Source organism: Chiloscyllium plagiosum, unplaced genomic scaffold, assembly GCF_037043375.1.
Source record: "Chiloscyllium plagiosum isolate Xiang-an unplaced genomic scaffold, Cpla_swu_hap1 HiC_scaffold_14, whole genome shotgun sequence".
Taxonomy (NCBI): Eukaryota; Metazoa; Chordata; class Chondrichthyes; order Orectolobiformes; family Hemiscylliidae; genus Chiloscyllium; species Chiloscyllium plagiosum.
Window position 1 is genome coordinate 18,290,766 of NW_028270152.1, and position 15,799 is coordinate 18,306,564.

The window sequence follows — 15,799 nt, forward strand, 5'->3', positions numbered from 1 at the left end:
TTTAATTCAGGCACTTGCTCTGATTTACATCTCAATTATCTTGTAATTTTCAAATAGACTTCAATTTTAATTTATTTAAGAGTACTTTGCTCTTTTGCAAATGGCCAATTCTTTCCCCACGGTATAATAATACTGATGGTGTTTGTAGAGGACAATTTGACCGTTCCTTTCCATGGACATTCTGAATGCTAACTGCCTTTACAGAACTTTATTTGGAAAAAGCAAAGCACTCCAATGGACAATCCATCTCTCATCTTTCATCATGAAACAATGTCTATCACACCCTTGGGGCTATAATCTTTGGCCCCACTGGAGGTGATCACAGAGGGAGGCACAAACGGAATCTCACATGTTAGGGTGTGTCAAGAATGATGGGGGCAAGATCTGTTGAGCAGGCAGAGTGGAATGTAGCAAGGGAATGGCATGCAGTGGATGGGAGGTGGGTGGCATCTTGAGGGGGGTGTGCCTTGTGGTGAGCAAGACCTTCCCACCTTTGTACATACAGACCTTCAAAAGCAGCCTGCCCACTCCCACCTGACCACCCCTGCCTACTATTATATGGCAAGGACAGTACATTGTTCAGCTCATTAGGCTTATTAATAAGTCTAACTGACCTTTGATCATTGATTTAAATATGGTGATTAGAGCCATACAGCACAGAAACAGACCCTTCAGCCCGACTCCTCCATGATGGCCTGGTTTCCCAAACTAAACGAGCCCCATTTGCCTGCATTTAGCCCACATCCCTCTAAATGTTTCCTATTCATGTACCTGTTCAAATGTCTTTCAAATGTCATAATTGCACCTGCCTCCACCAATTCCTCTGGCAGTTCATTCCACATACGATACCCTTCATGTTCAGAAATTTAATAGAGGGGTTTAAATTCACGAGAGGGTTCGATAAAGCCAATGAGTGGTAAGTGTTTCTACTGGCAGATGAAGCAACCATCAGAGGACACAGGTTTAAGGTGAAGGAACTGGAAGGGAGATGAGGATTTTCTTTTTTGAACACAGTGACTTGATGTGGCCTGGAATGAACTGCCTGGCAGGGGAGAGGAAGCAGATTGAATTTGAATTTTCAAAAGGAAATTCAATAAGCCCAAGAAATAGCAAAGTTTGCAGGACCAGGGGGAATAGAGCAGGGGATTGAGACTCATTGCACAGCTCTTTCAAAGAGTTGCCAAACGCACAAATGAGCCAAATCATACCTTTCTGAGCTCGGATTCTGAACAGCATTGTTGATCCAAACAGATTGGAGATAATTGGTAGAATAGTTATAGGATGACAGCTTGACTGCCAGCATCATGGGAAGTTATTCACTCGGCTGCACTAAAGCGAAACCATTTTCTGTTTGTGATTTTTCTGCAATTTCCTATTGGTAAAAATTTCAGGGTTTGGATTTTGTTTTAGCTACTTTGCACTTGTCAAGCCACAATACGTCCCGTTTAATGAGCCACTGCCATTGCTTCTCATAGGCTCAATCATTCTGTTGGCTCAGTGGTGACACTGAAGACGTACTAAACCCACACTCATGTACACTCAGTGGACTTCTGCTGGATAAAACCAGCAACGTTGTGCAATCACAAAAGGCTTAAAGTCCAATTTTCAACTGACAAAACTCAAAGGTCATTTGGAAACAGCAAAGGAATGTTGGAGTCTGATCACTTTCAGATGAAATAGGTTCAGGTTAACTCTTTATGCATAAGACAGGCTGCGAAAATGTGGGTTCAGAAATTGGGCCATTTGTATCTGCAATTTATGCAAACTTCAAATCTAAATCAAGCTCGTTTTAGGAGAATAATTCCAATATCGAACCACTCACTTTACAACCAGGAACATGTAAATTTAAAACAGTAGGAAAACTTGAATTATTACACACCCTCAACAGTTTGACCAATAGCTTTTCTTCACAATTCCCTGACAAATGTTTGCTCTTCTGCACTTCTCCCCACCTCCAACACCAACTAAATGGTCTTTCTTTAAGTGTGAGTATTAACATGGAGTGTTGGCAAGTCACCCAACAATGGATGGTATCTCTGCTGAGCACAATTCAGTAATTTCCAGCAGGATATGTTCTTCCAACAGTGGGAATCCTAGCTTGTCTTTTCCTCTCTGATCACTGGGTATCCAAGCCAGCTTTTGCACTCGTATTGCTGATCTGACTGGTCCGTACAGGCTAGTGAGAAAAGGAGGAGGAAGGAACAAAGTGGAAAAGGATGACAGAGGGGAAAGGAAAAGCAGGAGGGTGGAAGCAAAGAGCTAGGGCAGGGGAAAGGAGAGGAACAGGATGGAAGTTGTATCTATGTAACATTTTCACACAGCCTCAAAGCACTTTATAGCCAATTAAGTCCAATTATATTATCAGATATTATATTATCAGATTTGCCACTTTGTGCAAATTAAATTTACCGATTACCGATTACAGTCTCTGGATTGCAAACAGCTTCCATTTTGGAGTCCGTTCACAAGTCAAATTGTACACAAGTTAGAACACAATCCAGGACATTGGAAAGCAGCTGTTGATAAGTATAGGAAATGTTCATGCGTCAGGACTTTAAAACTAAATTCTGCATGGGATCATGTTTATTACAGGGGGCCTCCTGTATGTTAATTACTGTAGTGCAGGTTGAACGGTAAATCTTGCTAAAGTCACTTTGAGAACTCCCCTACCCAACTTCTGTCATGTGCAGAGAGAGTAGGGTTTAATTTCTGATCGGCAACGCAACACCACTCACATATAAATAAACTGCAATTATGAAGAGGGGTTGACTGAGCTCGGACTTTTTTCATTGGAGAAAAGGAGGAGGAGAGGGGACCTAATTGAGGTATACAAGATAATGAGAGGCATAGCTGAAAATGTGTTGCTGGAAAAGCGCAGCAGGTCAGGCAGCATCCAAGGAACAGGAGAATCGAAGTTTCGGGCATGAGCCCTTCTTCAGCCTTTCTCCTTCTCCTGCTCCTTGGATGCTGCCTGACCTGCTGCGCTTTTTCAGCAACACATTTTCAGCTCTGATCTCCAGCATCTGCAGTCCTCACTTTCTCCGAATGAAAGGCATAGATAGAGTCAATAGCCAGAGACTATTTCCCAGGGCAGAAATGGCTAACACGAGGGGTCATAGTTTTAAGCTGGTTGGAGGAAAGTATAGAGGGGATGTCAGAGGCGGGTTCTTTACACAGAGAGTTGTGAGAGCATGGAATGCGTTGCCAGCAGCAGTTGTGGAAGCAAGGTCATTGGGGACATTTAAGAGACTGCTGGACATGCATATGGTCACAGAAATTTGAGGGTGCATACATGAGGATCAGTGGTTGGCACAACAACGTGGGCTGAAGGGCCTGTTCTGTGCTGTACTGTTCTATGTTCTAATTATTATAAACCTTTCATAACCACTGGACGTGCCAAAGCCAATGAAGTACAGCACTGAATGGAAACTGTGTGCACAAGTCCCTGGAGTGGTACTTGAACCAACAGCCTTTTGACTGGGAGCTGAGAGTCTGACAAAGAGATCCAAGATCAGTAATGGTCGGTATAGCCTGGAACCCAATAGGTCCACTCGCTGGCTCACCAAGAGAACCAATCTGCTTCACAAGAGTAGTTTTACACATTGTTGGAAACATACCTCAACAATAACAGGTGTACACGTATCTGGCAACCACTTCCTGTGACATTCCTGTTGTCGGGTACAGGACCCCTCACACCAACCACATTTCATGAAGGATGGTGCAATCTGACATGATTTACAGGTCAGGAAGTGTTGACAGCCTGGTCCGTCAACTGGTACTTTAGTCACCTGAAATCAAAACAAAAAAGGAAAGCTGCATATTCCTTTGCATATTACAGAACATTCCAGAGATATATCGACTATGAAGGGAGACTAGGTAGGCTGGGGTTGAGCAGAGAGGAGAGTGTGGTGCTGGAAAAGCACAGCAGGTCAGGCAGCATCCAGGGAACAGGAGAATCGACGTTAGGGAGAAACTATTCGCCTTAGCACAGGTGTCAATAATTATAGAATAGATGTAAGTTAAGGGGTAAGACACTTTGAGAGAATTTGAGGAAATATCTTTTCACCCAGAGCGTGGTGGGTATCTGGAACTCACAGTCTAAAAGGGTGTTAAAGGCAGGAACCCTCAACACATACAATACTGCAGGCCAAGTCCAATGGGATCAGAATAGATAGATGCTCGATGACCAACACTGACATGCGGAGCTGAAGGGCCTTTTTCCATGCTGTAAAAACTCTATGACTCTACTTCTAACTCAAGGCAATGTATTGTCCTCACTACACAAGATGCAGTTATTCACATGGAAGGAAATCTCATTGAGATGTACTAGATGCTGAGGGGATTTAAAAAGCTAAAATAATGTTTTCAATTGGAGGGACACAGTTCGACAATCAGGGGTCTGATCAAGTAAAATAATAGTTAACTTATTCAGAAAGTGGTGGGAGGAGATTTCCCAGGCTTACTGTTAATAAAAAGGATGTCAGTGCAGTGTTGTGGTCAGAATCAGGTCAACCCATGATCTTATTGTCTCAAGGGGAGTAGACTCAAGGGGATGAATGGCATATACCCACCCCTAATTTGCATGTTTAAATGCATTTGCTGATTGTATTACACTCTTGAAATACAATTCCAGCCTATGTTAGTCTATATTACATAAAGAATTGAACATAAAATTGCTTGATTTGTTTTGCACAAGTATATAAATGATTGTTAATCAACCTGCTCAGAGGAGTTTTTACACATCTCGAGAGAAAGTGGAACTTAAACCCTGGGCCTCCTGGTTCTGAGGCAGGGATACTGGTGCACCATTTGGAGCCCTCCCCATGACAGTGTATGTCTTGGCTCCTCTATAAATACTCCTTGAACAGCCCGACAGCTCTCGTCTCTACCACCCTGAGTTCCACACCATACTTCCCTCCGAGTCGGAGAGAAACACCCTCTCATTGATCGCCTTGCCTTAAACCCATGCCCTCCTGTGTTAGTCACCTCTTCACTAAGAGGAAACATTTCTCCCAAGTTACCCTATGTCCCTCAGAACCTTATACAGCTCCATCCTCCTCCGTAAGGAGAGTAACCCCAGCTTGTCGAGTGTGTCTTTGTAGTTGAATCTCTTCCAAGAGATTTGATTTGATTTGTTGTTGCATGCGCCAAGGTGTGTGCTGTCCAGACAGGTCATGCCTTGTAATGAGGAGAAAGTGAGGTCTGCAGATGCTGGAGATCAGAGCTGGAAATGTGTTGCTGGAAAAGCGCAGCAGGTCAGGCAGCATCCAGGGAACAGGAGAATCGACGTTTCGGGCATAAGCCCTTCTTCAGGAATGGGGAAAGTTTGTCCAGCAGGCTAAGATAAAAGGTAGGGAGGAGGGACTTGGGAGAGGGGCGTCGGAAATGTGATAGGTGGAAAGAGGTCAAGGTGAGGGTGATAGGTCAGACTGGGGTGGGGGCGGAGAGGTCGGGAAGAAGATCTCAGGTTAGGAAGGCGGTGCTGAATTTGATGGATTTGACTGAGACAGGGTGGGGGGAGGGGAAATGAGGAAACTGGTGAAATCCGAGTTCATCCCTTGTGGTTGGAGGGTTCCTAGCCGGAAGATGAGGCGTTCTTCCTCCAACCGTCGTTTTGTTGTGGTCTGACGATGGAGGAGTCCAAAGACCTGCATATCCTTGGTGGAGTGGGAGGGGGAATTGAAATGTTGAGCTACAGGGTGGTTGGGTTGGTTGGTCCGGGTGTCCCAGAGGTGTTCTCTGAAACGCTCCGCAAGTAGCCGGCCTGTCTCCCCAATATAGAGGAGGCCACATCGGGTGCAGAGGATGCAATAGATGATATGCGTGGAGGTGCAGGTGAATCTGTGGCGGATATGGAAGTTTCCTTTGGGGCCTTGGAGGGAGGTGAGGGGGGAGGTGTGGGCGCAAGTCTTGCACCTCCTGCGGTTGCAGGGGAAGGTGCCGGGAGTGGAGCCGACCTCTACACCGCTGAGGCCAAACGCCAGCTCGCAGATACCTCCTCCTACTGCCCCCTTGACCAGGACCCCACCCCCCACCACCAAACCATCATCTCCCAGACCGTCCGACCTCTACACCGCTGAGGCCAAACGCCAGCTCGCAGATACCTCCTCCTACTGCCCCCTTGACCAGGACCCCACCCCCCACCACCAAACCATCATCTCCCAGACCGTCCATAACCTCATCACCTCAGGGGACCTCCCATCCACCGCCTCTAACCTCATAGTCCCACAACCCCGCACCGCCCGCTTCTACCTCCTGCCCAAAATCCACAAACCTGACTGCCCCGGCCGACCCATTGTCTCCGCCTGCTCCTGCCCCACCGAACTCATCTCTGCATACCTCGACACGGTCCTGTCCCCCTTAGTCCAAGAACTCCCCACCTACGTTCGGGACACCACCCATGCCCTCCACCTGCTCCATGATTTTCGCTTCCCCGGTCCCCAACGCCTTATTTTCACCATGGACATCCTGTACACCTCCATCCCCCATCACGAAGGACTCAAAGCCCTCCGCTTCTTTCTTTCCCGCCGTACCGACCGGTACCCTTCCACTGACACCCTCCTTCGCCTGACTGAACTGGTCCTCACCCTGAACAACTTCTCCTTCCAATCCTCCCACTTCCTCCAAACGAAAGGAGTAGCCATGGGCACCCGCATGGGCCCCAGCTATGCCTGCCTCTTCGTAGGATATGTGGAACAATCCATCTTCCGCAACTACACTGGCCCCACCCCCCACCTTTTCCTCCGCTACATCGATGACTGTATCGGCGCCGCCTCGTGCTCCCACGAGGAAGTTGAACAGTTCATCCACTTCACCAACACCTTCCACCCCGACCTCAAATTCACCTGGACAGTCTCAGATTCCTCCCTCCCCTTCCTCGACCTTTCTATTTCCATCTCAGGCGACCGAATCAACACGGACATCTACTACAAACCGACCGACTCCCACAGCTACCTGGACTACACCTCCTCCCATCCTGCCCCCTGTAAAAACGCCATCCCATTCTCCCAATTCCTTCGACTCCGCCGCATCTGCTCCCAGGAGGACCAGTTCCAAAAACGCACAACACAGATGGCCTCCTTCTTCAAGGACCGCAATTTCCCCCCCGACGTGGTCGACGATGCCCTCCACCGCATCTCTTCCACTTCCCGCTCCTCCGCCCTTGAACCCCGCCCCTCCAACCGCCACCAGGTCAGAACCCCACTGGTCCTCACCTACCACCCCACCAATCTCCATGTACAGCGCATCATCCGCCGTCATTTCCGCTACCTCCAAACGGACCCCACCACCAAGGATATATTTCCCTCCCCTCCCCTATCAGCATTCCGTAAAGACCACTCCCTCCGTGACTCCCTCGTCAGATCCACACCCCCCACCAACCCAACCTCCACTCCCGGCACCTTCCCCTGCAACCGCAGGAGGTGCAAGACTTGCGCCCACACCTCCCCCCTCACCTCCCTCCAAGGCCCCAAAGGAAACTTCCATATCCGCCACAGATTCACCTGCACCTCCACGCATATCATCTATTGCATCCTCTGCACCCGATGTGGCCTCCTCTATATTGGGGAGACAGGCCGGCTACTTGCGGAGCGTTTCAGAGAACACCTCTGGGACACCCGGACCAACCAACCCAACCACCCTGTAGCTCAACATTTCAATTCCCCCTCCCACTCCACCAAGGATATGCAGGTCTTTGGACTCCTCCATCGTCAGACCACAACAAAACGACGGTTGGAGGAAGAACGCCTCATCTTCCGGCTAGGAACCCTCCAACCACAAGGGATGAACTCGGATTTCACCAGTTTCCTCATTTCCCCTCCCCCCACCCTGTCTCAGTCAAATCCATCAAATTCAGCACCGCCTTCCTAATCTGAGATCTTCTTCCCGACCTCTCCGCCCCCACCCCAGTCTGACCTATCACCCTCACCTTGACCTCTTTCCACCTATCACATTTCCGACGCCCCTCTCCCAAGTCCCTCCTCCCTACCTTTTATCTTAGCCTGCTGGACAAACTTTCCCCATTCCTGAAGAAGGGCTTATGCCCGAAACGTCGATTCTCCTGTTCCCTGGATGCTGCCTGACCTGCTGCGCTTTTCCAGCAACACATTTCCATGCCTTGTAATGAGTACATCAGGGTAATAGAACAGAATACAGAATATAGTGTTACAGCTACAGAGAAGGCGCAGAGATAGATCAACTCGAATAAATGAGAGGTCTGTTCATAAGTCTGATATCAGCGGGGAAGAAACTGTTTATGAATCTAATAAAATATGTTATCAAACTTTTGTACCTTCTGGCTGATGAAAAAGGGTGGAAGAGAGTATAACCAGGGTGGGAGGGGTCATTGATTATGTTGGCAAAAATGAGGACTGCAGATGCTGGAGATCAGAGTCAAGATCTGAGTGGTGCTGGAAAAGCACAGCAGGTCAGGCAGCATCCAAGGAGCAGGAAAATTGACATTTCGGGCAAAAGCCCTTCATCAGGAATGACTGATGTAAGGCTTTTGGCTGAAACGTCGATTTTCCTGCTCCTCGGATGCTGCCTGAACTGCTGTGCTTTTCCAGCATAACTCTAATCTTAATCATTGATTAAGTTGGCTGCTTTCCCGAGGCAGCAGGAAGTGTAGACAGAGTCAATGGATGGGAGGCTGGTTTTCGTGATGGACTGGGTTGTGTTCACAACCCTCTGTAATGTCTTGCAGCCTTGGGAAGAGCAGCTGCCGTACCGAGCTGTGATGCATCAGGATAGGATACTGTCTACGGTGCATCTATACACAGTAGTAAGACTCATTGTGGAGATGCCGAAATTCCTTAGCGTCCTGAGGAAGTGGCGGCATTTTTGACCTTGTGCACCGATGTGCGTGGACCAGGACAAATTGTTTGTGATATTTACTCCTCGGAACTTGAAGCTTTCAACCACCTCCAGCTCAGCACCATTGATACAAACAGGGGCATGTCCTCCATTCTGCTTTCTGAAGTTGATGACCAGCTTTTGCTGGCATTGGGGGGGAGATTATTATCTTTACACCATGCCACTGAGCTCTCTATCTCTTTCCTGTACTCTGTCCTGGTGAATCTCCATTGCATTCTCTCTCCATATTCTTCCTGTAGTGTGAGGATACTTGCCTTTATCAGTGAAACCTTGGTGGATTGATGAGTTGTAAAGCATCACATTGAGTTAACTATATCTCAGGAGGAGCTGCTGATCATTAGTCTGTCCAACATCTCAGACACCACCTTGTCAGAATTTCAAACAACTGCTGCTGCATGCGTACATTCGTCAGCAACAATATTTCACAACATATTTCCAAATGCTTCAGAGATTTGAAAGCAAAACACTGAAAGGTTACAGGATGTTGTTGCACCAACATGTTATATTACAGACTATTAGTTCATCAGTTCCCTTTTTATTCCTGGCCCCTTTCCATCTGAGCTGTCCTCAGAAAGGATTAGCTCAGCAAATTTTTACGTAAGAAGGCAGTCAATTTTAAAAAAAAAACACAAGTTGTGAGTTTTATATTAATTCAGGGGTCATGTGCATCACTGCAAACGGCAGCACTTACTGCCATCCCTAACTGCCCTTGAGAAGGTGGTAATGAGTTATCTTCTTGAATCATCGCAGTCTATGTGGTGCTATTAGGAAGGAAGTTTCAGGAATTTGACCCAGTGACAGGAAGGAAACAATGGAATAGTTCCAAGTTAGGATGGGGCTTGGCTGGAGAGTGGGTTTTGTCTGTGCACATGTGCTGCCCTATTTCTCGTTCTTGGCACAGAGAACATCACTGACCAGGTCAGAATTTATTGCCCATCTGTAACTGGCCTCCTTGCACTACTGCAGTCCATGAAGTATGCAGAGGTAAGCCCACAGTGTCGTTAGGAAAGGTTTTCCAGGATTCTGACCGAGCAACAGTGAAGGTACAGATTATCTTCTGAGGTTTGGCTAGTGACCTTGGGAGGAGTGGTGTTCCCATGTAACTGCTGCCTTTGTCCACCTCAAGTCTAGATTAGAGTGGTGCTGGAAAAGCACAGCAGGTCAGGCAGCATCCGAGGAGCAGGAAAATTGATGTTTCAGGCAAAAGCCCTTCATCAGGTTTTTGCCTGAAACATCGATTTTCCTGCTCCTCGGATACTGCCTGACCTGCTGTGTTTTTCCAGCACCACTCTAATCTCGACTCTGATCTCCAGCATCTGCAGTACCCACTTTTGCCTTTGTCCAACCCAAACCTATTGTCGGTGATTCAACAATAAGCCTAGGAGATTTAAGTTATTAAATTAATTAAGAAGGTTATAAAAGTTGGGGTTCAAACAAAATCATGTCGAGAAAATACAGAAAGGAAATATTTTCTAAATTTTGATGCTGTGAGATTCTCCCAGAGCCTCCATATGAACTGCAAGGCAAAACCAAAACCTGTCTGTAAAAGGCAGTACACATATGTAATGTAATCTTGTGTCATGGTTTGAAGTTAAAACCAGGAAGTTGTGAACAGAAGGTTGGTTGCATCAGTGATATCTGAGGTTCTGACCGGTTTGCGATCAATTCATCCCCTGTCCAAGTTGAATATCAGTAGCTTCCTCCTGTTTAATTCTTACCTTCGAGCCAGTAACAAACAGCACGGAGTCATCCAAGCGGGCAACTTTTCGAGAAACTGGATCTGTCTCACTCAAGCTGAAATTCGCATGTGGTTTAAATGATCGTTGAATGATCACCTACAAGAGATAAAGGAATTCAGAACTTTTGAAAGTAATTCAGAAATAAGAGCAAAGGCTGTTAACAGCAGCAGCCTTCTCAGAACACACACTTAATCACTGAATGGTTATAGTGTCGTCATAGTCTTACCAGACCATAGGGGTTGCTCTCTTATTAGAGAGAAGTGACTGGTGGTGATTTAACCTGAGGGCCACCAGACCTCAGATGAGGGAAGAGGTTGAGAAGGAGAGTCCTTCATGGTAACCTCAAACCAGTGATGGGAATTGAACCCACACTGTTGGCATCACACAGCTCTGTAAACCAACAATCCAGCTAACAAAGCTAAACCAATGCCCAGTTATAGCGTAGGAGGAGACTGTTTGTGCTGGCTTTCTGAATGTGAAATCCCCCTCCTTGTCTCATGGCCCTGCACATTTGTCCTCTTCAGTGATAATGATCATTAAATGATTGTGGAAAAAATTCTCCTGGTTCACCAATGTCCATGAGAAACCTGTCCTTATCTGGTCTGTCCTATGGATGTGATTCCAAATCCACAACAATGTGATTGACTGTTAACCACTGTCTGCAATGGTCAAGCAAGCCATTCGGCTCAAGGGAGACTCAGGATGGACAATGAATGCTGTCTTTGCCAGTGACATCCACATCCCAACAATAAGTAACAAAAATAAAAGCACAATCAAATTTGGTATCTTCATTCCCATATCTCTTCCTCTTACTCACCCCTACTGTCTCCATTTAACCCAAACTAACCATTTCACATCCCACCGTATTGGTCTTCTGCACATCGAGACAGCATTTCAAATTTGGTGGCAGATTAGGTAAGGGGTAAATGTAGGGGTATGGGTGGGTTGCGCTTCGGCGGGGCGGTGTGGACTTGTTGGGCCGAAGGGCCTGTTTCCACACTGTAAGTAATCTAATCTAATCTAAAAACAGCTACCATCTAGATTCTAACCTCTAAAGCTCTCACCCAAATTCCTTCCTTTTGTTACTTCTCCTTCCGTTCCTGTTCGCAAAGTTCTCCTTGAAATGTATTCTTATCAACTTGCCTTTCATCAGCTTTCAAAACATTCCTACTCCTGGTTTTCCATTCTTTCTGATGTGAAATGATTTGGAAGATTTTGGTGAATCAGATACTCCATTCAGGCAGCAGCTAATGCAGGACAATGATTAGTATCTGCCTAGAAAATTAATTCAGAATATGACGTTTTGAGAGATTTCAAAGATCCATGCGTTTTTGCAAACATGGTTTCGCAAATCCAGAGGCTGTACTTTCAATATTGTGATTGGAATAACGTGATGAAATTCCCTCCAAATTCCCTTGGACTCAGAGAAATTAAAAACAGAAGGGGAAATGTAATTGCTAGATGCAGCTTAAAAGGTTGACCTTTTGTTCCATTTCCCTTCATTGGGTTGGCTGTGCAAAAAGCAGGGAAACAGAGGGAAACCCATGCTTCTTTTTAATGCAAGTTGTTCACGGATGAGCAGCACCAGAAGCAAAAGCCCCTTTATTAAAGGACACTGATCTTAAGCTACGGAACATTGCCAAGATCGAGCTCAATCAAGGTTTAAGGAGAAAGGTTAGTGGCAGGAAAAATCAAGTACTTGACCTACATCACTCAGTTCCTGTAAAGTAAACAGACGCTTGGGCTAAACCTCCATTCACGTAAGGATTGTAGACTGAAATTTCAACATGAACGGAGGGGTCAGGGATCAAAAGAATTATTACAGGCTATTTGAACAGATTCCAAAATGAGACCAGCTTTTCTTGGCATATAACAGGAACAACACAACCCACGCAGTGCACACAGGAAACCTGACCATGTAACTGGGACAGGCCATGAGACAAGCTTTGCTCAACCACAATCTTATAAGAGCTAGGAGTAAGGGTAGGCTATTCAGCCCCTTGAGCCTGTTCTGCCATTTAATATGATCATGGCTGATTTCATCTCAGCCTCAATTCCACTTTCCTGCCCATTCCCCACAATCCTTCAACCCATTGCTAACTAAATATCCTTAAACTTAGTCAATGTCCCAACATCCACCGCACTCTGGGGTAATGGCTTCTACTGATTCACGAACGCTTGTCCTAAAACTATGGCCCATCAATTGCACATTGAAGATTTGAAGGAAAACCCCATGACAGTTCATCAAATATTTCTGTCACTGCATTTTTTTTTAAGTTAGAGCACATATTTTGGTACTGGCTACCGAAACTGTGTAACTATTGCTTGATGCACTGAATTATAGAATCAGGGAATCCATACAGTGTGGAAAGAGGCCTTTGGGCCATCGAGTCTGCATCAATCCTCGGAAGTGCAGCCCATCCAAACCCACCCGACTCCCTACCTCTGCAACCCTGCATTTCTCATGGCTAACCCACCTCGCCTGCACATCCCTGGACACGGTGGGGCAACTTACTATGGCTAATCAACCTAACCTAAATATCATTGGACTATGGGAGGGAAACTCATGCAGATACAGAGAAAACATGCAAACCTTACACTGTTGCCCAAGGTTAGAATAAAATTTAGGGTCCTAGCATGGTGAGGCAGCAGTGCTAACCACTAGACCACTGTGCCACCCATTGGCAATGTTAACATTCAATCTCTTTCCAAGTTGGGATTAAACTGGAATGAGATCTACATGAAGTCACATCTCTTTCTAATTTAGTTTCCAGCAGTAGCATGGTCCACTGCTTTTCATCATTTACATAAATGATCTGGATGTGAACACAGGAGGTATGTTTAGTAAGTTTGCAGATGACACTAAAATTAGTGGTATAGTGGAAAATGTTATCACAGAGTACAATGGGATCTTGATCAGATGGGCCAATGGACTAAGGAGCAGCCGACAGAGTTTACTTTAGATAAATGTGAGGTGTTGCATTTTGGTAAGACAAACCAGGGCAGGACTTATACTCTTCCTGGGGAGTGCTGCTGAACAAAGAGACCTTGGTTTGGGGGGGGGGGGAGAGGAGGAAAGGGGGTGGAAGCAGATTCATAGTTCCTTGAAGGTAAAGTAGTAGGGTGGTGAAAAAAACATTTGGCATGTTTTCCTTCACTATTCAGAACATTTGAGTATAGGAGTTTGGGAGGGACATCATGTTGTGGCTGTACAAAAACACTGGTGAGACCACTTTTAGAATTCAATTCTGGTCTCCCTGATATGGGAAGGATGTTGTGACACTTGAACGTTTGCATAAAAAATCTACAGGGATGTTGCAGGGGATGGAGGCTGAATAGACTGGGGCCATTTTCCCTGGAGCATCAGAGGTTGAGGGGTGATCTTATAGAGGTTTATCAAATCATGAGGGGCATGGATAGGGAGAACAGCCAAGGTCTTTTATCCAGGGCAGGGGAGTCCAAAACTAGAGGCCATAGGTTGAAAGTGAGAGGGGAAAGATATAAAAGGGACCTGAGGGTCAACCTTTTCACACATATGGTGGTGTGCGTAGGGAATGAGCTGGAGAGGCTGGAACAATTACAACATTTAAAAGGCATGGATAGGAAGGGTTTTGAAGGATATGGGCCAAATGCTGGCAAATGGGACTAGATCAGTTCAGCAAATCTGGACAGCGCGGACGAGTTGGACTGAAGGTCTGTCTTCAAGCTGCATAACTCTTTAACTTTATATGCTCCACAGCATAAAGAAAAGCTACATGTGACAATAATAAATCAAATCAGATTGAAAACCCTGAAAAGGCAGGTTCTGTTACAAGTGACGCACATGAAACTGAGCCATCCATCAATCAAATTATATCATCGGAGTGCAGACCAAGTTGGCTGACTGTTAGTTGCCTTCTCATGTTTCATTCTTTTTTACCTTAGTCTTCCATGGACTAAGCTCCAGTGTGTGACTGTTGTTTAAGCTATAATAACACAGAGAAAACTCCCCTTTGCTTTCTTGCCACCACTTAGCTCATTCTGCCTTTACCAGGGCCATTGTTCCTCAGCGTCAGCAAGTCAAACCTGGTAAACTAGTTGAATTCTCAGGAATGTCTCTTCAATTATCTCTCCCCCGGCAATTACCCACAGAAAAAAAAAGATTTATGCCCGTTGTAAGGCAGAGAAGCCAGTTCAGTCACATTCTGTCAGCTTCTTTCTAACAGGGTCCGCCTTATAGTGTTTTTCTCCTTCAAATTCGGCGGTTACAAAGATGGCCGACACTAGTGTCCCCATCCAAGCCAGTATTCGCTGGGCAGAACACTTCATCTGTCTGCTTGATACCAGATTCCTGAAGCAAATAATCACCTCAGATCTCAGTTGGGATGGGAGACTCACAAGACGATAACAAAAACACTTTAGTAATGCCCTCAAAGCACTCTCAATCCTATCCAGTAATTCAGACCCTGGCTTGTGACTGACTAAACTGGAGAAGGTTTATCTGGAAAGTTACCAAACACTGGAGGAGGCTTTGTCAGAGATATGCACTATTATACATTCTTTCTGTTTAAGTCATCATCCAATACCCTCTTGAATGCCTCAGTTGATCCTGACTCCACCACATTTCCAGGCAGCGCATTATAGGTCGAATTATTCGCGATGTAAAGAATTCCTTTTTTTTCTGGCCTTGCTTCTCTTATGTTATAACACATTTTAAAACCGTGCTTTCTGATTCTTGACCCATTTTACCCATTCTGTCCTAACCCCTCATGATTTCGATTTTGTGACTAATGTGGTATCACATTTAACAGCAGCCGCCCAGTCAGGTCATTTTAGTCCATTTTCCAAACGTTTATGCAATTTCTTTTTCCTTTACAAGTACATGGGAAAATTACTCACTTGGCTCTACACGGGCCAACTGAACAATGTTGTTTTAGGCATGAGCTGACCTTACATAAAAATTACATATTGTTTGTAATATTTTGGATTGATCACTATATCAACACATCCCTTTAATTCCACTGTGTGTTCTCACAGCCTGCCTGATCTTCTTTGAAAAACTCCTTCGTTTCAATTACTAATCAATTATATGAACAAGTTTTGATTCTCAAAGGGATCAGCCAATCTTCCTTCCTTGCAATTTAAACTGCAGGTTTCCCTTCATGTATTTTAATCTATTTCTTTTCCAGAAACTGCTCAGGGACCAACAG

At 45.6% G+C, this 15,799-nt stretch overlaps 1 protein-coding gene across 3 annotated transcripts in view; it reads right to left on the reverse strand.

The window, feature by feature from the left end:
• The window catches only part of mst1rb (macrophage stimulating 1 receptor b), a 146,087-nt gene that overhangs the window by 57,331 nt on the left and 72,957 nt on the right, over nt 1-15,799 (reverse strand). For 2 of the 3 annotated variants that reach the window (XM_043707703.2, XM_087994101.1), the window contains exons 4-5: nt 10,590-10,706; nt 3,618-3,788 (exon numbers count right to left, since the gene is read on the reverse strand). In XM_043707703.2, coding sequence (XP_043563638.2) covers nt 3,618-3,788; nt 10,590-10,706 — 288 coding nt within the window. The remainder of the gene's footprint in view (nt 1-3,617; nt 3,789-10,589; nt 10,707-15,799) is intronic. The other variant, XM_043707707.2, reaches the window with a different exon arrangement.